This window comes from Prinia subflava, chromosome 6 (genome assembly GCF_021018805.1).
Source record: "Prinia subflava isolate CZ2003 ecotype Zambia chromosome 6, Cam_Psub_1.2, whole genome shotgun sequence".
NCBI lineage: Eukaryota > Metazoa > Chordata > Aves > Passeriformes > Cisticolidae > Prinia > Prinia subflava.
The window spans coordinates 15,143,538-15,166,655 of record NC_086252.1 but is presented as its reverse complement, the minus strand read 5'-3'; the positions used below and the strand labels follow the sequence as shown (position 1 = coordinate 15,166,655).

The window sequence follows — 23,118 nt, the reverse complement described above, 5'->3', positions numbered from 1 at the left end:
GCAGAGAATTCCAGTGATACTGACAGAGCCACCCTTTTTTACTAGAGCTGGGCTAAACAAGAGTCCTGTCCCTTGAATTTTACCCACTGGAGTATTCCACTTCCTTTTTAGGAGCAAGGGGCTAGTGAAGGATATGCTTCAAAGAGTTTGAAATGTGTGTCCTAATGCAATTCTAAATGTTTGGATGCCCTTGCAAAGTTTACTCAAATTATCTAAACTTCTCTTTTTTTGAAAAACAGAGACAGGCATTCTCTAAGAATCAAACTTTTCTATAGTCTTCTGTTACAGCTGCTTCTGATTGCAGCAGGGAAAGAAAAGTAACATTTTTGTGGTATTCTGGTGTTCTGGATGCACACCCATCTGGAAACCAGAAGGCAATAAAATGTGTTTGGACATTTAAGAACTTCGTAATATATTCAGCTTGAGTTCTTCTGGAAAAAGATCTAAAAGTTGTTTTCTGTTTAGCCCACTCATACATCCCTGATGCCTGTTACAGCTTTGACAGGGATACGTCTTCACCTGTTGAGGTCAGGTCAATTGTGCTATGAAGTGAAGATGGAGTATCTGCTAAGCTAAAGTGATTTTAAACCAATGACAGCTACTCAAAAACTGTAAGAAGAGTCTGCTCTACTTCCTTGCTTCCAAGGAGACTGTGTTAGACCACACTGAATGATTTAAAGGCAGGTGATAAATGTGACTACAGAAGCTCATATCCAGCCTGTAGCATCATTGACTCTCACATTTCCTCATGCTCACTCTGGCTGGCATCATATTTATATATGATTTTTTGACTGTGCAATCACAGTCAACAAAAGAGAAATTTGAGTTGCAGCAGCAGCAGTGATTGCAGTGGATGACATGACCTTGTGAAGCAACATAAAAATGAATAAACCCTTAATTCTCAGCAGGTTCTCTGTAGAGTGCTCTTCGATTGGTTGTGTAACACCTGAACAGATAAACTAGAATTAGCAAACTGAGACTTGAGTTATGAAGTTGCTTAAATCTATTGTGCTTCGGTTGCCACCAATGGAGCTGTATTTTCTGAGCATCTGATGTTTGATTCTGCAATATCAAGTCCATTTATTTTTATTTGAAATTGTAAGGCCCTTTTACCACCTGTGAAGACAAAACAGAAGTACAAAGAACTACACAACTGGGCAGCATCTCACCCTGTGAGGGTGGTGCATGGGTTGCAGGGGTAACCCACTTGGATCCTGCTGTAGCCACAGCTGCTCTACACCTGTCTTTTATAAAAGGAACATAAGCACATGGTTAAAGACATATTTAACTATTACACTACACAAGTGTTTAATCAAAAAATTGTTAAAGCTCTCCTGCTTCCTTTTTCCCTTGCAATGTCCTTGGAATCAACAGAAACTGAGCATCACCATCACAAGCAGCCTTTTCTGTGTACGCACAGCTTTCTGTCTCCCAGCAGAGCAGAAAATATAGGAATATCAATTCTTATTAGCTGAAATAAAAGCCTGAGCATGCTACAAACCAGCAGAACATCATAATGCAACAGCTCAGGAAAAGGCTGGTAGCAAAGCAGAGAGCCTATAGCTGAGGGAAGAAAGCACGTCAGACCACAACTCAGGTTTAATGCCATTAGGGCTCGCTTTGATCAGAAAACAATGCCAACGTTCCTGTACAGACTGGCTTTGTCACAGAGCCAACACAACATCAAACACTGGCTGGCAAAGGCTCTTCAAATTATGTCAAAGTGTTCAGTCTTCTTGAAGCATTAGAATATGAGTAAACATTGGGATAAACTTCTGTGTATCTAAATTTTCTATGTATTTGCTGTTTCCAACTCCCCTTTCTGCTTTGTTGCCTGTTTTGACTTCCTTGCTTGTAATGTAAATCTTACTCTGTGTTTAGAAATGCAGCTGCCTTTTTGTGCTTTGCAAATCTCATTTCAAAGCAGGAAGGATATATATTCACTGCAAAAAGAATATAAAACATATCTTCCCAGTATAACAGGGTACATCTGAGCTTACTGAATGGTGGAAATCTTAACTTGAAGAAAAGCAATCTGTACCTGTCTCCAAACAAGGAAGGTGCTTGCAGCTTTGTTTGGGTATTAGCAGTTTTGTTTTCTCATTCCTAGCTGATTTTTGGTTATCCAGAAAGGATCTGTGCCTTTCAGCTTGCTGTCACTTCCCCAGAGCTGACCTGCCTCATGGGCAGTATTTAGTGCAGCAGCAAACAACACAGCCAGGTGAGTGGAGGGAGGAAAATCTGTCCTTACACCTCTGTCAATTCCATGACAACCCAGAGTGGTTGAGGTTTTTATGCTAAATTGGTTTTAGACGCTCCTGGACTTTCCCTGCACAGTAAATCTCATTACCACAGACAGATGTGCTTTTCTGCTGATACAAAGTGTACCAGCACCACATTCTTGATGGGATTACTGTGAGTCGCTTTGCCCAGCATTAAGGTTTGTGACTCATATTAGTTGGATCATGCTTCTAGGTGAATGAATATATTTGGGTTTAGATCTAATGACCACTTTTTTTTTTTTTTCTTCCAAGACAAAATAAACTGAGCACAAGAAAAGACCTACTCAGTAAGAGGCAGGTGTTTCTGAGCATTGTCAAGTAGTTCTGCTATACTTTCTCAGGGAAAAATCTCAGCAGAAAACTGGTCTCAGAGTTCATGGAAAATGAGATGTTTTTCAAACGATTGAGATTCTGGTAGGACATACTGCTTACTTTGGTCCAAGAACTAGAGAGTGAGTAAGCCAAAGAGCAGCTGTTTTCAATTATAAAATTTAGTCTTCTAATGTGGTAATAGAGCATTCAGAAAAGCAGTAGGTGAATAAAAACTGTCACCAGCTGTGTTATTTTTTTTTTTTTCAAACTAGTCAGTCTTTCTCTATGCTAAATGTTCATGCCATTTGAGTATTCTGTCTCTTTTTATATTGGTCCAGGAGTCCGTGGAAGTATTTCAGTGGCAATGAAAAACATTTGTGTCCCCTCACACAGGGAACTGGTGTAGCCCAGTGTGCATTACTGATGGCACCAGGATGTTCAGAGATCAGGCACTTCTTGTCAAGGCAGGGAGGACCTTGGTGTTCTTTCAGCCTGTGCTGGAAAGGACTATCTGACATAGTGAAACAATGAAATATGTGGAGTAAACATTGCATAAGACTTGACAGGTGATAGGGGTTCCAGAAGAGAGATGAAAATGTCTGTGCTTGAAAATATCCTGCAGTTTGCAGGATGTGTGACTGCAAATGTTCAGTGGCAAACAGCATCTCTTTTTCTTACACTGTGCTCACATGCTTTTTCATAGTACTCTGAATTTATTCTGCCGTTCAGGCCCACAGAATTCCCTGTGACAAGGCACAGCAAAAGTTCCTCACACATATGCTGTGTGAACACTGGTTCTGTGAAAACTAAAATGAAAGCTCAAGGACTTAAAAGAAAAAAATGTCAAGAACCTGTGCTCGAAGTGTTCTTTATTCAGCCCAGAGGAAACAACTCACAGGCTCCAGAAAGAAACAATGAATTAGGAAAAGGGGGGGGATTTTTTCATTATTCATGAAAATGTTCCATTTAATGAAGATGCTTCATTTTCATGAGAGGATGAGGATTCTGTATGTCACTGTCATCACTTGTCAAAAGTGTTGTCATGCTCCTTGCAGAGAAGTAAGGACAGCAGGAGGACAAGGCCTGAACTGGTTGGGATGCAGTGAGCAGTGCTGTGCCGAGACTGAGGATTATCACCAAAGCAGCCAGCTCTATCTTCACAACTTCAGTGGTCCTGAACGCAGTAATTCACAAATAGAAACATTCCCTGTGAATATTTTAGCAATTGTGTAAACCACATAGTGTGAAAGAGTAGGAAACATGTACTACTTCATACAGAGCCCAAACAGAGTCTGGACTGTCTCTCTAGTCAGTAAACAGTGAAGGGTCTGACAGCTACAGAGAGACAGTCAAACCAAAATGCTATTATGCATGTTCTGGTCAAAATTCATTTATTTTACTGAATTTTTCATGTTTATTTTTATCCATGCTCCCTTCATGTTCAGTGTTTATTGACTGACTGTGCAGGTACATTTTACATGACCCATATGAATTAGTTTCTCCTAGTTGGCTGAAGAGAGTAAATTTAGTCAAAACAAGAATGGCTGGCTCCCATTCCTCGGAGCCTACTGTCCCTGAGATGGGGCAGTCCAGGGTGCAAACACTGCCTGAGGAAGCTCTGGAGGATGGATGGATGGAAATAGAGGTTGGATATTCACAGCCAGGACTCAGATTTGTACCTACATCAGAGAAGTGGTGCAGCTGAGAGGGCATGAAGCCAAAACCCCAAAAACTTTACTTACTCCCAGTATGGATGGGGTTGCGTTAATCCATTACTCTTGTTTCAGCCTTGAATACCCAAGAAATGAATTGAAATAATTTTTTAATTACCAGTGCAGCTAAACTCCAATGTGTACTGTGATTTCACTTGTTCCTCCCACTCCCTGCCTCCCATTGGGTTTGTGTTGGAAGGGTCAATGTCCGTGGAACTATCTGAAAGTGAATGTGGTATTTTTAGAGGCTGAACCTTGTACTCTTCATCTGTTTTCCTTGTTCCTTATACAAAAGCACCATAGAAACAGCCTTCTTCCACCCCAGGAGATTATTTGTGAATTCTTTTTAATATCCATGGCTTCACGTTACAGCTCTCCAGCTGCTTGGGCCTTCAGCGCCAGGCCTGATAAGCCTCTGGAATGTTTACATTTGTTATCACCTCTGTGTGTACAGCACCCCAGAGCCCTGGGTAGGGAAGAGCAGTGGGCACGGCTGCCTGAGCTGCGGAGGAAGTTAGCTGGACTGATTCGAACTTTACTGCATTCATAAGGCTTAATAATTTGCTAGAGGAGCTCTTAACAGATTTGCACTCTGCCAAATACTTATACACCTCGTACAGTTTGTTTTGCTGAGAATTCAGAATAGATGGTGAGTTTTCTAGGTAAAAAATAAGGTGCCTAGCTGTAATTACTTCTTACAGTCAAAATGCTTTAGCTATATTTAATACAGCTACGTAAGCATACAATTTGGGGTGTTGATGGCATTAAAAAAAAAAAAAAGGATCAAAATATGTCTAGTTTAGCCTATGGCAAATATTCTGTTTGTATTGGGGGGAGGAAGGATATTAAATGGCAAAAAGATTCAGAGACTATTTAAGTCCATTTAAACATTATACGACAAATTTCTTTAAATAAGAATGTTAAGATAGTTTGTTTTCAGATTGTGTTTAAACTAAATTTCATAATGTGCTAATACTGATATTATCAATATATTTTTTTAGTTCACATCAGGTAATAAACTGAAATCCATTAATTGATGTTTCAGGCTTGCTGAGGGGAAAAGAAATACAACACAGGGTTTTTCTGACCTCTGCTATTTAGTACTTAATGCAACACTCATTTACCATGGTGACGTGTGTGGAATAAATAGATAATGCAGATAGATGAGAGAATCCAGCTTTTAGCACTAACCTCATTATGTTCAGAATATTGGGAAGGGGTTGCACTTAAAGCATCAATCAAGGTAGCCCATTTATTGAGCTTTTAGAGGCAGAATTTAACTCTTTATATGGAGGAATTGGAGGTAAAATTTCACTTCAAAATACATCAAAAGTGGGAATTCAATGAATCTGGACCTAAAGCTAGCAGAGACTAAACAAATTGAACGCATCAGTTCTGAAAGGTTTTGCTAATACAGAAGGCTGCAGAAACTCCGTGAGAGTGCAGGGAGCTGCAGAGCTTAGCTCTGCTTTCCTGTGAGTCTGAGCTGCCTGTGTCATCAGCTGGTGGAAACGAGATCAGATGGACCAGTCCAGTCTCGTTTTACAGTAACCAAAGCAGTTCTGGGGTAGAATTTAGCTTTATGTCTATGGAAAGGAGCTCTGTTTTCTCCTTCTCCCCTTCAAAACATTATCCCTGTGTCTATATCTAAAATCACTTTTGATTTTTTTCTCAGATGTCTTTACTGGAGGGTCCAGAGACTATCAGAGTAGCAGAATGAAGCAGAGACCTGCTCCTGCTTTGTTCATGTTTTCCCTGGGATACCCAGCATGCAGGGGTCCCACAGGGAATGGATGTCTTGGTATTATCCATCCTGTGGAACCAAACTGCACTAACACAGCCAGCAGTGCTAAGTAGATGAAGGTGCATTGTAAAGGTTGTGTTTCCTTCCTGAGGCCATGTCCTTTGTCCTGATGAGACAAGCAGAGAAAGTCACACAGAAAATGAACATGACCATGGCAGATTGAAAGTTCAATGCAGCAATGAGCTCTATTCCACCCTACAATATGGCTTATCCTGGTACCTGGACATCCCATAACCTAAACACTCCTGCACAGAGCCCCCACCACTCCATGGCATGTAGTGATAGTATTCCCTTCAAGTCTTTCTCAAGTTCCCTGCCATACCTGCTCTCAGGTGGTGGTAGAAAGCAAAGGTCTGGATGAAGCTGTCCTGCTCTTTCCTTGGCCAGCTCCATACAGTAGCTTCTCTGGGATCAGCTGAAGCACTTGCTCTGCCTTTTCCCTTTTGTATTAGGATCTGCAGGACAGCTGCAGAATCAGGGAGCCATTTAACCTAGAAGCCCAGGTGGTTTGAAACCAACATGTCTGTATTACTGAGTGGTAGTTTGTATCACTAAGTGGTAGTTTTTATCCTTTTCTCTTCCAAATGGAATTGTACTGATGAACTGAAAGGAGGGGGGGTGGAAGGGGGGGTGGAGAACAGGGGGTAAGGGAGAAAAAAAGAATTTTCTCTTTAAAGAATTGTGACCTGGAAGATTTTTTGATCTAGACCAACATTAGGTTTTTACTGTCTGTTTTTGAAACCCCGTAGACAGCAAGCAGGCTGTTGCTGTTAAGAGGTGTGCTTCCAAGCCTCCTGAAATGCTGGGGTGTGACTTAGGCTTTAATGTGTACAGCATATCCCATAGGAGCATGTGGCTCATTCCAGAGGAATCACAGCAAGGTGTTTCTAATTGTGACAGTACAGATAGAGATAAAAACCATCATCCCCTCTGTCTCTGATATGTACTAAGGTCAGTAGAAATTCTGAAAAATGCCTTTGGAAATTACAACTGAATTATTCTGAGACAACAGTGATTTCCCTGGGCTCTTCCAGCCCACCTAGTTGTGCTTAAGGCAAGAATGAGATTATGGAACCTGCTTTTCTTGACTCTTTGAAAGCTTGGAAAAACCAACAACAGGCTTTACAAAACTGATATTTGTATCTTCTTCTTTGTAAAAAAGGCTCCTAACCCCCCGAAGAACTATTATTAGCAGCTGGCTTGATTCCTATGTAAGGTGATACATGCATGTGAGGAGCTCTCTGCATGTGCATTCTAACCACAAGCAAGCCACAAGCACTTGGCCAGGACTACCTTTACAAAGCATTCTTACTGAAATCCTTGAGGTATTATTCCAAAAGGAAGGAAATTGCTAAGACAGCAATAATAATCACTGGCTAAGGAAAAATTTTATTGTTTTTTATGTTTTCTTCCCCCATGGCAAATGTCACTTTCCAAAATGTCCAAACGCATTCAGATTGGATACATTTTAAATGGTTTTACGAGATATAGCATGCTAAGAAATGTTTGGCTGAGGTTTTTTTGGTTTTGGCTGCTGCTGGTTTTTATTTTAGAGCTTAGAATATTCCTACAGCTCACAGCTGAGAAAGGAACCGCTCACAGTGATGGCATTTGCAGCTGTAACACTGATACAAAGATTGCAATCAGTAGGTCGATTCTGAGCCATTTTCCACCACAACTGATTCCTGTACATGAAATCATTAGAAAATGGTTTAAAAGTTTATCCTGGGATTTGCTAGCACTATATTTCTTGTAATCATGGGGTTTACTTCATGATCTTTGCCTCAGTATTGTGTTTAGACCTTCAGCCTCCTCAAGCAAGCAAGCAGATGGAAAGCAGCCCTTCACTAACACTATCCAGTGTTACTGATGGACTCACAAGCTGGGTAGCTGTCTGCTCAAGGTGCTTGTCTTCCCCCTGGGTTTGAAAGTACTTAATGACATCATTAGGTCTTTTCACAAACTAATAATATTGTTATGGCTTCATCAATGCACAAAATAATTGCAAGCTGCTTGGGAAGTTTTTTGAGAATGAAAGTTGGGTACATGTGGTTAAACAGTAGCAAGCATTAACAAAAACATTAGTCATCTGGTAGTTTGTTTTACTTGGGGACACTCATTGGAGACTCAAGTTTCTGCTCTTTGAACTTGTTTCTCTGAGTATTTGCTAGCAGGCTTCTCGACAGCTCCGGCCTTCTTCTAATCCCTCAAACCCCTTTTCTACCTCCACTGCTTTCCTATTTCCTTCATGTGAGTCTTGTCTTTCACTGCCAGGTTTCAGGTCAGGGTGAGAGTGTGCTATGGGTGTGGGAAGTGCCCTTGGTCCACACAGCAAAGATACAATCCTTATTGACACTTGTTGTGTCAGAATAGCCCCTGTCAGTGTAACCTCACAGTGAGGTGAGTGCTCCTACACAGCTGGACAACTTTGAGATTGGGACAAACACATTGGGATTTAGGTCTACTTTGCAGTCTTTGTCCTTTGCCTTGTTCTGTATGTCTGTGAAAGTCTAATTTCCTAGAGGCTTCCTTGTAGTTTAGTTTGGCCTCCAGCACTGCCTGGGGCACCCAGAAATGATGGCAGTCCAGTTCCCTTCTGGTTTATGCCAGAAAATCAGTATCTTCCTGGTTTATATTTATTTGCTGCAAGAATAAAGGATATTTTTTCTAATGTGTATATTTCAATCTAAATGGGAGATTTTAATGATTCTAAGTAGCTGTGCATAAAAGGGTCATGTGTAGATCATCATGTATCTTGTAAGTGTTACTTTACTCATTTTGAGACCTGAGTTTACCAACAGCTTTCCCAATAGACCAAGGATTTTAAATTTCACATCAGTAATCCCAGGGGTTTTCTTCAGTTTGACTCTTTTATTTTTACTTATTTGAATGTATTAACCTGGACATTTAATGGAGAAGTGAATATTTTTATGCCTGTTATTACTTAGTTTTGATAATGAGCAAGAGTTTTCACTAAGAGGCATTTTATGCATGGCTCAAGTTCTTTCCCGGTTGCACTAACTCTAGAACTAGTTTATTAAATGAGAAAGTATTTTGCCTTTTTTCTCTTTTGCTTTTTTGGGTTGGTTTGGTTTGGGTTTTTTAACCAATTCATTTATCTAGGATAAAATATTGACTTTTAAGTCAATGGCAGAACTTGCTGCTGCTTATGGCCTAATCAAGTCAGTGATAAAATGATTGTCTTTCATTCTCTCCAACATTCCCTTTCACCCAGCATGTTTTGCTGGTGCAGGATTTGCACAGAGCGTGTCTTGAGCTCCTGTGGGACTCATTTTGCCTGTAACACCACTCAGCTCCCCTTAACACCCAGCAGAACCAGGCACTGATGAGCTCCTCTTTGCCAAGGGTCACACCATAGCAGAGTTCTGATTGACCCCAGAGTTCTGACTGAGCTCCACTCTCTCATGCTGGAAACAGAAAGAATGACTTTGCTCTTTAATAAGTGGTATCTCTTTGGAATGAGTAAATTTTAGGGAGCTCTGAAGCCATGTGGAGGCAAACCCTGACCCAGAGCTTCTTCCCGCAGTGACACCCTGTGGTCCTGCCAGAGGTTCCTCCCTGATGCCAGGAGTCCACACTGGTCAGCTGCAAATTACATTAAAAGTTTAGCTCAGAGTAACTCCTGGTAATTTACTCAGAGATTTTTGTTTGGTTCAGAAAAGGCCTCATCTCAGAGATCAAAAGCAAAAATAAAGTACTTACCTCCTCCTGGTTAATCTTATTTAGTCGGACATTCTTTGGAATGTCTCCATTGCCTTCACCAAAGAGGAGTTTGTGCTGCTTAGAAAGCAATTAGAGGAAAACATCTTCAAGCATTGTTTATATTGTGAATTAGAGCTAAACTTTGCATTAGTTGTCCAAACAGAATGTTTATTTCATTGTGTTTCTCCTGGGTTGATCACCTCTCTGGGAAGACCTGCCAGCTCTGGAATTGTCCCCATGTCATAGACCCGGGACTTCACATCGGGAGCTCTGTTCCCAGTGCCTTGTTCACCTGACCCTCTCTCATGGGGCAGGACAGGGCCCCTTGTGTCTCAGGAAAAGAAAATTCTGCACGGAACTGTTCTTTTCATGAAAGGTTTTGCCACAAAACCTGTTTTATGTCTGGTCATTCAAAGCCAGGACAGAATCAGAATAAAGCCTTACAGAGCTGGCAGCAACCAGAAGACGACAAAGTCAGGCAGAAATGCAACACCAAGACAAGAGGCAGAAAAGTTAGTCCTTTTGTAAGAAGGGAGAAAATAGTTAAATTTTAACTCTCTTTTAAAATATATTTTGATAAACTATATTGGATTTATGGTACTTATTTAGCATTTATCTTATATTAATATTTATATTTTAGGGAAGGATAATGAAAAATTTGGAATAAAATGCTTGGGAGAAGGATGATTTTTGTCCTTGTTGTAATAATTCATGATTGCTCTGTGGTAAGGCTGCAGACCTGATTCATCAGTCTTGTATTCTAGTTTAATGCCAGTGAAATGAGACTAATTTCCATGAGTCTGGCTTGAATCTGGAATGACAAGGTGGTGAATCAGGCACTATAATTCCCTTCTGGGAATCATGTGATGTAAACAAATACATTCAGATTCACATTTGAGGTTTATAATGTCTCCAATTTCTTCCAAAATAGATTATGTTTACCAGAATGCAAGTTTTAAATAAATTTTGGTCTGTGTAGTTTGTGAAAGGTGGTTTTATTTCATATTCTTATGGGTGTGCAGCTTAAAGTGGGTCCTTGCATACTGTCTGTATGATCTGAGATGTTCAGATCAGATGCTGTTGTGTGCATCAGGAGGAAAAGGGTGATTGTTCTTTTCATTTAGTGGCTGGCTTTGAGCACCATTAGGAAGGATTTGGTCTAACAAAGGAGATTGCAGCCCCTACTCTCAGTACTAGTAATGGCTACTTGAATGTCGAAGGCGGGAAATACAGGGTTGTTTAAATAACCGATTTACCTGGGGAAAAAATTTTGAATGTGCTAGGAGCAGATTGATTTGGCCTGTAGTATTTTAATGAATTATGAAGGGCTGGTGACAGAGAGGAGCTGGCTGGGAAAAGCTGTCTATGATCTCTGAGGCAGAGGGACGAGAGGTCCCTTGGTGACAGCGCTGCCAGCACAGCGCGGCACCTTCCCCAAAGCACACCTGAGCTGCGAGCGCCTGCCAGGGCAGATAGGCATGCAAAGAGAGCAAATTCCTCTCTGCCCTGTGTTTTCATTAATGCCTGCTGTACAAATCTTGTTGTTAGCGCTCCCTCGGGGGCCAGCAGTAATTCAGAGGCTGATTAGCGCAGCCCTGTCCTGTCAGCCCCTGACTGAGAGGGGAGCGGAGCTCCGGCCGCGCTGCCGCTGCCTCGGGACTCTCGGGAGGTGTTCCTGCACTGGGAACACTCCCCGAAACACGCACCGCTCCAGGAGGGCTTACCAGGACACTCTCTGAAATTAAATGTAATGACATCCAAACCCACAGTCAAGATCTCATTGATAAACACTGGCAAATAAAAACCAGCAAGTGAAAATCAAATAATTAACTGTGTAAGTATTTTTATAATGGTCTTTACTGATTTTTTTTTCCCTTTCCTACCTCAGTGGTTTGGTAAAAAGCGACGAGATGCAAATGAGATAGATGCAAGCTGATGTGGCAATGTGTTGTTACGACTCTGGCAAACAGAAAACGTTAAATACTTTTTGATCTTGCTATGTCTTCTAGAAGAAAGGAAAAGTAGTTGTGATAGCAGAAAAAACAAATATTATGTCGGTCAATTTCTAAATCAGAGTTCAATGAGCTTGTTTTACAAATACCAATGGCTAATACAGATCATGGTGGTCAAGCACCAGCAAGGTAAACTGGGAGATAAAAAAAACCTATTTTATTTTACTGAGGGAGAAATTGAAGTGTGAAATGACTGAAACATAATTTTCAGAAAATTTCATCTTTTTCTGCCACTAAGTGGCAGGAGAATGAAGGATTATTTTCTGGTTTTAGTTTCTAAAATTGCCCGAATCCAAACCCATAACCCTGTGATATTTATTTCCTTGACTGTGTTTTCCCAAGGAAAATTCCAAGCTTTCTACAAGAAGCTTTATCCAATAGTTATACCAGAGTCTTTCTGAATTTCTTTTGTGTAAAAACTGGCCTCTCTGCCCTGATCTGTTTCTCCAGTGCCTGACTGAAACCCTACAGTAAAGGCTTTTATTTGCTCCTGCCGAGGGGAAGGCAAGCAGGGTACTCATCTGGATGAGATAAGCCTTTGCTGGATGACAGCACTGCAGAGCCCATGGGTGACATCAGAGGCCAGCTCTCTTAAAACAGGTCACCTCTGGCCCTGCACGCTGCTCCGAGTGCATTAACACCATCCAGGGGGAGAAGCAAGGCAGATGAATTTTGATCTCACTCTAAAACGATGATGTAGGAAATCTCTGTGACAACAGATTTTACTGTGAGAATGGAAGGTATATGGTAAGAAAAAACATAATCAGTTAGCAACTACAAATCAGACATTTCCATCTCTGTCAGTTTTGTTCCTTATGCAAGCATCAGCTTGGGTTTACAAAATGTATTTTTAATCTGCGCAAATTTAGATCTTCAGGAAGGAATGGGACGTAACTTACTCTTCATTGTTCTTTGCTGAAAGTTCCTGATTTATTCAAATTTCAGCATTTAAGCTAACTCCAGTATCCTGAATTAAAAAAAAAAAAAAGTCCAATTGGCTCACTGAGGTGTTGGTATGAAACCAATAAGAAAGGCTGCAAACACATAAATAGTCACTCATTTAGCCAGCCTGTCTTCATACCCCAAAGTGTTTTATGGACTTGAATAGACACTTCTATACTGAAATAGAGGCTGCTATACTTATTTACAGGTAGGGAAGTCCAGGAGGAGATGGGTGACCTTGCCAAAGTTCACACAAATGTCAATGGCAGGAAACTGGCCTCCTGATTGTCTTGTCTAATTCTGTACCTGTGGGATCATGCTTTAGTAATCAGCACTGTTTTCAACTACACTTTTAACCCTGAGTATGAGGGATTTTAATATCTTCCAGAGAGAGGTAATGGGAAATACTCACACTGAAAAACCTGGTAAATTATTTGACGTTTTCAAGATGCACAGAGCCAATGGTGAAGGATGCAATAGAAAACGTGATCGATCCAGCTGTATGGAGTGGCTCATCCCCCAAACAGAGCACTCCACAAACAGCCAGTATCTAGAGAATAAGTCAGATGAAATGATACAGCCTAGACCTAATTCTTTGCTCAGACCTATGTTACAGATCTGTCACACCTCGGTGAAAATTACACACTGATATCTGCAAGTGGAAAATTTTAGCAGGCCCATTGCAACAGTGAGAGATTGATGTCTATATTTTTAATGACATTTTATTTTAGAGCTCCAAACTACTGTGTATCAAATATCCTGCATGGTCTTTGTCAAATATTTGTGAAATCAGCAGCAGAAGACAGATACTTTCTGGCCTTTAACCACATGAAGACAACAGTGAAGTAATTTACCTCATACAAAAATTGGTTATGTGCCATGGTTAGGAAGGACCTTGAGCCTCCTCTGTGTCATACAGTCTTACTTAGTTGTTCATTCAGATTCTCAGAGGCACTTATTTTTATTAGAAATCTCAAGTTTTGCCAATTCTGCCATACATACAGTTTAAAGAAAATTAAGGCATCAAAAGTAAGAAGCTTCAGGAAAAATTTCAGCCTGGTAATGTCATGAAATTTCTAAGGTAAAGATTGCTCTTTGTAAAGGTTTGCTTTGTTTATTTTGCATATTGCTGTGAGGCAGTCTTCAGAACCAGTATTGGTATATTAATAACTAAGGTGAGGTTCTTTTTATTTGAGTGCAGTAGAACTCCTTGTGGGTTTGTCTCACACCATTTTCCTCCCTGGCCTTTTCTGGCTGTAGAGGAAAGCTCGGTCTCTGTGCAGAGCAGCCCTGAACCCTGCGAGCCCCACCTGCAGTGCAGAGCCCTGCTGCCAGCCAGGGCAAAGGACCTGCTGCTGAAGGAGCTCCATCGCTGCTGTTAGTCACAGACTGTACTGGTTTGGAAGCAAAACCAGTGAGACTCCAAGTCAGAAATACAATTTAACAGAGAGAACAAACAACAAGAAAGAGAAAAATAAAATAAGATAAATGCAGTAGTACAAAAGACCACTGACAGAGTCAGAATGCAAACCTGACACCCTGTTGGTCAGTTTTGGCTCCATTGAAGTAGAGATGATCCTCAAGGAAGGGTCCAGTTGTCCTCTGTGAATCCAGTGCAAACAGGCTCCCTTGGTGTTTGGGATTGCTGTTTTATTCCGGTGGAAAGGCTTTGGCTCCTCCCACTGGGTGCAGCATCTCACAATGGGATGAGGTAATGTTATCAGTCATGTGAGAGGCCTTCAATGGCCCATTCACAGGGGATGTCACTCGGAGGAGGATGGGTGGAGGAAGAGATAAGAAGGCACTGCCTTATCTGGTGTTATCAGGTGTTCCATTAACAGAAGGCATCTGCCCTCTTTCCACCCCTAGAGTTACAAGAGATAAGGAACAATATCTCCCAACAGGCTTCAGCGGATGAAAATAGGATACACATTTTTGGTTACATTTTTCAACCCAAGACACAGACAAAAATGGGAGTTAAGTGCTTCAGATGCAGTGCTTTTGTCTAAACACTAATCAGGGCCTCTGGCTTTCTGAGATACACCAAAGAGAGAGAAAAGCTGTAAATAAGAAAGTTAATTTCTTATTTACAGCAGTGCTGTAGGTTTATGGCAGAGTTACAAGGGTTAGCACCAAGAAACGCTTCTGTATTAACTTTTCTCGTTTCATATGTTTTTCTCTAGAAAAAGATGAGAAGAGAACAAACATCTCACAGGCAGAGGTAAGTGATTTTATTTTTTTAAAGTATTTATTGTTAAGGCAGTTCTACTGTTAAAACCTCTTGGAAAGTCACTGATTCATCCCAGTTGAGACTTTTATTTACATTCTCATTCCATCTGCAGTAACACAGCCTTTCAAGAAGCATCATTTTTAAAGCAGGGCTGTGTAAAGCTGTGTTGTGTGTTCTGCCAGCTCTCCCTTCCCCCTAGCAGGGGAGCTGGGAGAGGCAGGCTTCCCCTCTGCCTTGCTGCCTTGCCCTGTTAAGGGACAGCAAAGCCAAAGTGACTCTACCACTTCACCCCACCCAAGCGTTGCTGTGGACCTGCAGGTCACTGCTGGGCTGCACACTCATTCAAACACGTCCCCACCCTCCTACAGCAGGCAGAGCAGTGATGTTGTCTGCACAAGAATTAAAAGCTGGCTCCTCCAATCTCATTTTGTAACCTCCCCTTGCATAGTTCCTCCTGTTCCCTGATCTCTTTCTCCTTCACCCACTGCTCAGGGCAGCAGGCAGCACTTTAAATAGCAGCTGGAGGTATTGATTGGTTCAAATTTGAACTCCAATACAAACTTACAAAGATTTACTGGTGTGAGGTTCACCAAGCTATCCCACAGTGTTTATAAATAGCTTTCTCTTTCCAAAGACAATATTTTATTTATAAATGTTATCATTCTATCCATTGTGATAAGCTAAGGTAATAGGATTAGCCCTACTTGTGTGAAATATGTCTCAAAGGTTCCATGAAGAAATAGATCTGATTAAAATTCATGGTCCATATATTAGGCATTTTTAGCAAATGTTTGGGTAAAGGCAGCATCATTACTACAACTAGAAATTGTTAAAATAAGGTGGGGAAAAACAGCTTGGCTACACACAGTTTTTGCCTTTCTTTTTTGTTAGGAGTGTGATATGGTGCTTATGTCTTCCAAAGCTAGCTAAGGGTGTATGAGGTTTTCTTGTCCTTTTTATGTCAACATAATTCACTTTGGTGTAATATTGACACCGATTTAGCTGCTTTCATTTTGCAAAAGCTGCTCTGCTTTAACACTGAATATACTCCAGTTAGCTTTTGTTAACTAAACATTGGTATAAAGTAGTAATACTATTATTACTCTATGTCTATTGGTACAATATAGTAATAGTATTATTGCTGTATGTGTAATTTTGCTGCCATTATTTTGGAATAATTTGTCTTTTGTGCCTAGATGTGATTTTGGGGCCACAAAAAGTTTAACTGTGTCTAAATACAACACTCTAACGAGGCTCAGTTAAAGGCTGAGTGATTGGCTGCTGAAATTATTATCTTAAGTTTAATAGAACATTGAGAACATACAGAGAGAGGGATTTTCCACTTATTTATATTAAAATGTGTATATTAATATTTCAGTACTACCTTATATATATAATCATTAATTACACTGTAATTGGAATGTTGTCTAATGCAAACTTTGCAACCATTTTAAGATACGTAGACATTTATTTGTGTTATGAAAATCAATTACCCAGGCTGCTAGAAGCACGGGCTATCCTAATTTTTATGTTTAACTATATTTTTACAGAGTGAAGGGTAATTTTCAGTAGTATTGGGTCTGTCTTGCCTGGGAGTCCATTAAACACATATTCCTGTCCTAGTTTTCCTGTTTCCATGAAAGCCATCGGTTGTTGGCGCTAGTTGTTGTTGATGGTTTTTGTCAGGAGCGCTCCGATGGGCACCAGGGCGCCCTGGGGTTCCCGTCTCTCACGGCCTCTCTCTCTGTCCCTCCGCAGTCGCAGAGCGCCTCTCCCAAGCAGAGGAAGCAGAGCGTCTTCACCCCACCTGCCCTCAAAGGTACTGCGGGCTCTGCGCTGCCCGCCGGGCTCAGGGGCTCCTGGGGCGGGGGGACAGCGACACCAGAGCCTGGCTCTGCCCACCTCGTGTCTGCCATGCCCAGACATCACTGCCTTCTGCTGTCCCTGCTGGCACGGACCACCCGCCTGCCTGATGCTCACCACCTCTTATCCTCAGCACAGAACCGTGCTGCGCAGGCAAATTTATAAAAAAGTCTGTAGACTTTGATTCTTTTGCCGTAACAGATAATTCAATGCCAAACTATGAACAGAGCTTTTTGAATATGTAAATTCTATCGGTGCTGGCCCCACAGAGTTCTCTGTTTCTTATTTGAAACCACTTCCCCATGTTCTGCCTCTCTTTCCAGGCAGCTGTGAAAAGGAGAACATCCAAAACCATGGGCTGGGTGTCTGACCATAGGGTGTGAAGAGTTTCTTGGGAAGAAAAGGAAAAATGAGAAATCTTGGTAAATGTTTTGAGGGCTAACAGGCTTTTTAGGAATGTGTACAAAAGCAGCAGGAATATCACCTGGGATCAGAACAGCTACATTTAGGCCTTGCTTCTCATGTAGTTCTGAACAGAATTTGACTTGATGGTGCTTGCAGTGAAGCAAGATCTGTGGTGATTCACCAGCACTTCTGACTGACACTTGTCAGAGCAGGGTTATTTTCAGACTGCAGTCTAAAGACCATCCTGCCAAGTGTCTCTTGATAGATAATGAATGCCTAAATTTCCATTTGTCTGCTTAACACAATTTATTACCTGGCAGAAAAGGTGGGATATCTGATCTCTTGTGTGAAATACTGCTGCTGTCACGAGGTCATTTACCATATCAGCCAGTTCTGTGTATCTCATTCTGTAGCTTCAGTTCTCTAATATTTGTCCTAGTTAAAATATCACTCAGCTGCCACATAAGACTCTCTGTTTGCCAAAATGGGCTGAAGTCTGCGTGCTGGATATTAGAAATAATCTCATTACCTTCAATTACAATATTTTCTCTGGAAGGAAAATGCTACACCTGGATAGCACTGATCTCACTGCTGGATTATTTTTCTGTACAAGCCTAAATTAAATACGGTGCAGATGAAGTGCAGTGTAAAGCAGGTCCTCATAGCTCCTCCCAGGAAGTGCAGCCTAGGGAACCTTACCTGGAACACCCTGCTGAGAGCTGGGGGAGCGCCTGGCAGGGCTCACATCTACAGCAGCTGAACTCTCAAGGAACTGAGAACCGTGGGAGAGCACCTGATTCAAAAAAGATCCCAACCAACTTGAAACATGCAAACAGCACAAAGCAGAGCACAAAACACCTCTCCTCTACACCTTGGCACCTTAAATTGCGCCATACTCCCAGATATACAAGTGGACACTTGGAAAATGATAACCCTCCCTGTAAACAGGCTGGATTGCTCCAGCTTTACCACACTGTTACTGTCATAAATGACTATTTTTAATTTAAAAATTGCCTGGTGGAAAATTCATAATTCTTCCTTTTCACTGGTATGAAAACACATTTTGTTTGTTTGGTGTTTTTTTTTGTTTGTTTGTTTGTTTTTTGTTTGTTTGTTTGTTTGTTTGTTTGGACTAAAAGACTGTGAGGCAAACATATAGCAATGTAAAATACACAGTGCTATAAAATGCACAAACCTATTTCTACTGAGAAATACAGTTTTTATAATGATTTAAATTATTCTAGTCTCATAGCAGTTGAGAATAACACTATTCAACAGTATTTTCAGAATAACAGGCTTCACAGTTACACTCCTCCTCAACTTTGATCACATATATATATATACACATATATATACATATGTATATTTCCTGTGCACCAGTAAAGTAAAAAAAATAAAATTCTTTACAGCCCGTTGTCTGCTCCATAACCTCTGAGGCTGTTACTAAAGGAAGGTGTGATAGACAGTATTCTGATAACTTACATTTAAAGCAAGAGATAATAAATGGAGTGGAGAAGAGGAGCAAATATTTTCATTTGTTAACTTCTGTGGCATTTTAGTAGTTTGTAGCTGCTGTTAACTCAAAGTTCCCAGAAATAAGCCAAGCTTGCAGGCAGTGGAACTGTCAGCAGGGGTGTGGGAGAGATGAGGGGCCATGGCAGGAGCTTTGCTGTATGCCTGCAGCAGAGAGGGATCAAATAAACCATGGGCAGAGTCATGCTGCAGCCTGACTCCAAACCTCCAAGTAGCTGGAAATAGTTCTGTTGCTGTTTTTGTAAGTTTTTTGAAGTAATTACGAAACTGTGTGAGAGAAATGTTGCTGTTTTCTGAACTGATTGCTAGGCAGGAGAGAGAAAGAGGAAATGAATGTGCATGTTGTGGTTATAGGAACCCATATAAAGTGGGAAATTGTTGGCATGCTTGAAAAGAGCAGAAGCAACATCAGACAACTGTAGTGACTGGTCACAATACCAGAATTATGGTACACGTTACATGGAATATCCAAATACATGAAAAGATATGCAATAAGTGGGAATACAGTACTGCTGAGGTTTTACCTGTCATGGTAAATATATGGAGATCAACCTCTTAGTTAAATTGTCCAGAGGAGGGGTTCTTATTGCCCGGAGAGGTTGTGGCTGCCCCATCCCTTGAAGTGTCCAAAGCCATGTTGGATGGGGCTCTGAGAAACCCATTCCAGTGGGAGGTGGGAGGTGTCCCTGCCCATGGAAGTGGGGCTGGAATGAGAATCTTCAGTGTCCCTTCCAACCAAAACCATTCTGTGATTCTATTTTATGATATCTGTATGGGCGTATTTTCCCCTTCTACCATAGCACTTACTAAACTAAAATTCAAGATCATTAGCTGTCTAAGGTCATCCCCAAATATTTCAGTGCCATCATCACAGAAGCTTCCTCTAGCTCAAGGCCAGGCTGTGGCTGCTGCAGCAAGCTGTAGCAAACCTGGTGCAACAGGCAGGTCCTTATTACTCTCTATCTTTGTGTACTTTGGCTCCTGCTTTTATTTTCCTAAACAAAAACACACCAGAGTTCCTACAGACAGGGCAAATAGCTGACTCATCTCAGAGCATTGTTCTTTTTACTGGAATACAGTGTGCTGGAAAAATCAATGTGAGAGCTATTGATTTAAGTAGTAATCTGGAGAGGGACTCAGCCAGCCAACCAGATAACAGCTCAGCGTGGTGTGCTTCTTAGTGTTGTATTACCAAACCTAATGGATGTCAGAGAGGTTTTCCATTTTGCCTTCACAGATACTTATTTCCTAACCTGCCACACTAGTGTTTGTTAATTCCATGCTGGTATGTAGCATGCAATGTTGGCAAAAGTCAGTAGCTGAAGATTGCACCAAACAAATCCACCATATTTTCTGTATGTTGTGATCCCCTCTTGTCACAGTTTTTTTTTTCTATGTTTAGCAGGAATCTTAACTGGGGATTCATCACCTCCAGTTCCCCTCTTTGTCTCACTTTTTCTTCTGTTCTTCATGGGTTTTATGCCTGAACTTCAAATTTGCTCATCCTTTAAAGTCTTCTTCTTCATGTGTGAAAGTTGGCTTGAACCTCCCTATGGAAAATACCATAAAAACAACCACTGGAATGTTTTGCAATTTGAATTCTCACCAGTTTTACCTTGGGCAATCTTTTCCAGTCAGTTCTCACTATGTAGGGCCTTTTTTCCTATTTACTAATCTGCTTCTTGCTCTGTATGACAAAACCAAGAAGAATCCTTTGATCCTTTTCCAAAGTAGATGTCCAGCTGTTTTAGCAGAAAGATCCATCCATCCATCTATCTAAGCACAGACAGCATCTTTAGAAATATCTTCAGTATTCTGCTTGGTGGGCTAGAGGAGCCCCTGGAAGTCTTGCTGGGGTCTCATTTCTTACCGTCACACTTGCCAGAGAAGTCTAAAATGGGATGATAATCCTCCCAGCTAGAGAGGGCCCAAGTGAAGGCACTCTAGCCTGCCAAGGCGGAGGTGGATCCCCCTTACCCCAGGTAATGGCGCTTCCTTGGTGCCACATTACCACCTGGAAATGCAAAGAGCACATCTGAGCCTCAGAACTGCACCTGCAGCTTCCCACCCCAGGGCACGCTTTGTGCTGAGGCAGGTTTCCCTTTGCCTGGCAGGTCATGCTTTGTGTGGTAGCTGGGCTCATCCTTGGAAGGAAATGCAGGCAGCAGCCACAGGAAGCAAGGTTTACAGACTAACAGAAGACAGCCTGAGCTGCTCCCAAACCTGCACTGCTCCCTGGAGGGCCCAGACCCCCACGTTATCTGCCAGCCAGTGCTATTAATACCAGTGGCTATTTGAATACCATCAAGGTCTCCCCCTGTGGAGGAAGTGCACATTCCCAAGGGATTTGAGGATTTCATTAGCAGTGAGTCTGCGGGCCTGGATGTGATAGAGGCCAGGGAAATAGGAAAACTTCACTCATCTTAGTTCACTCTGCAAGAGGCTGTTTAGATCAGATCAAGATCCTATTAATTTCAGCAAACTTTAAACAAAGTTATTGTAGCTGTCTCTGTTCACTGGAGCACCTTTACAATGAGGAGCCATCAAATCCTAATTAAAGTCATTCCCCACACAAGGAAGAGATACATTTGACTGTTTTCCCTCAGCCTTTTGGGAAATAAGTGCTTTAAATTCCCCTCTTAATGTATTTTTCGTTGCATAAAAACAAAGTCTTTTTCCTGAGCTTGGCCCCAGCTACAAGATTTGAAATGGGATTAAATCAGAGCTGTTATAAATCTAAGGAACATTCAAAGACATTATTTTGGTTTGAGTTATTAAAACAACCAGAACTCTCTGGCTTTTCCCAAAGTGTTCAGACCCAGGGATTTGATACATGCATAATTCTAGTATTTACAATGATGGTTGATATTAAATGAGCTCTTCCTAGCTTCTGCCATGAATTTCAGATGCTCTGCTTGTTTAGTGCCTGCTTGTTCTTCTCTCCAAAGGAAACAACACGCAGAATAAATGATTAAAATCATGATGTCCCTCCTGAAATATGTAATTTATTAGAAGCAATTAGTACAGTATGTGGCCCTCATCCAAATTTGTAACCCCTTAGGCCAGCTTGATGATGTCTGATGCATCTCATTACTTTGTGACTGAAGGTTAACAACGAACATGGGTAGAGTCTGGAGACATTAAAGATTATTGTTAGTATGGTAAGCACTGAGTTTGGAGCCCATGAGAATCATTGTGGAGCAAAAATCTCAGGCTAAATTTACTTCAAGTGGCACAAGAATTAAGTTTCTAAGACTTTAGCAGTCACTACAAAAACTTCTTACATGGCAAACTCTGCAAAGAGCTTCTAGTGTTAACACATCAGTGTAAGAGCACGAAACACCACACTGTTCTAGAAAGAAAAATACCATGTCTTTTTTTGTTTCTGCTTCATACATGGGTGTAAATTTGATTTTTAGGAAATTAATGTTAGCCATAGCATCAGATATCTTACACAGGCTTCTAAACATCAAGGTCAGGCCTGTGAAAATTCACAAATTGGGCTGGTGTTCAATCAAACTTTTCCTGTGTGGGTGAGTCACTTTGACTCAGGCTGTTACATTTCCCCAGTCTCTCCAACGATGATCCTTTTTCAAAGATGACTGTGCTGCACATCAGCCCTGTGGCCAGAAGAGGAGATGGAGATGGTTTTCAATTATCCTCTCAGTCCTGAGTGTGCATTTTGGATCTCCTTCCTTTTCCAGAAGCTAAATGGCTGTGGCAACTACTGGGCAGGGGATGAGGAGTACTCTACAATAACAGGCAATGTCGAGTGGCTGGAGCAATTCCTGAGGTTGGGGCAAAGCCTTCCTCTAACACCTTAGCAGAGCTGCCATGTCCCTGGAGAAACATCTGCTCTTTAGCCTGGTAGTACCAATTCTTCCACACATTTCTTTTAAGTAGAAATCCTGTCTCAGTAAGTTGTTTCTTGGGTAACAGAAGGCCCTCTGCCTCGTTCTTTATGTGCACTGCTCTTGTTTGTTCATGTGTTGTGATGCCATCAATGCCATCAATGATTTCATTTCCTGGGTGGAAGGTCCACAGCTGTCTGGACCTTCCGAAGCACTGGGAATAGAAGATTTATGCTGCAGTTTTCATCACTGCATTTTTTCCTTGTCCCTAACTAGGCACAAGAGGTGCAGCTTTGTTTCCCAAACTACTTGTTCTCATCATTTATATACTGTTCTTATCCACATCTCAGTCAGATGCACCTCCATACAACCACACCACTTGATGCAGAATGGCCTTGAATAAACTCCCTGGCTGTCTTTACCAAGATGTTACCTTCTAGTGCCTGGTT

General features: G+C 41.4%; 1 protein-coding gene across 2 annotated transcripts in view; it reads left to right on the top strand.

Annotated features, from left to right (window-relative positions):
- PPP1R1C (protein phosphatase 1 regulatory inhibitor subunit 1C) overlaps window positions 1–23,118 on the top strand; it is a 51,940-nt gene that overhangs the window by 12,614 nt on the left and 16,208 nt on the right. For both annotated transcript variants that reach the window (XM_063400404.1, XM_063400405.1), the window contains 2 exons: window positions 14,971–15,008; window positions 16,776–16,836. In XM_063400404.1, the coding sequence (XP_063256474.1) occupies window positions 14,971–15,008; window positions 16,776–16,836 (99 nt within the window). The remainder of the gene's footprint in view (window positions 1–14,970; window positions 15,009–16,775; window positions 16,837–23,118) is intronic.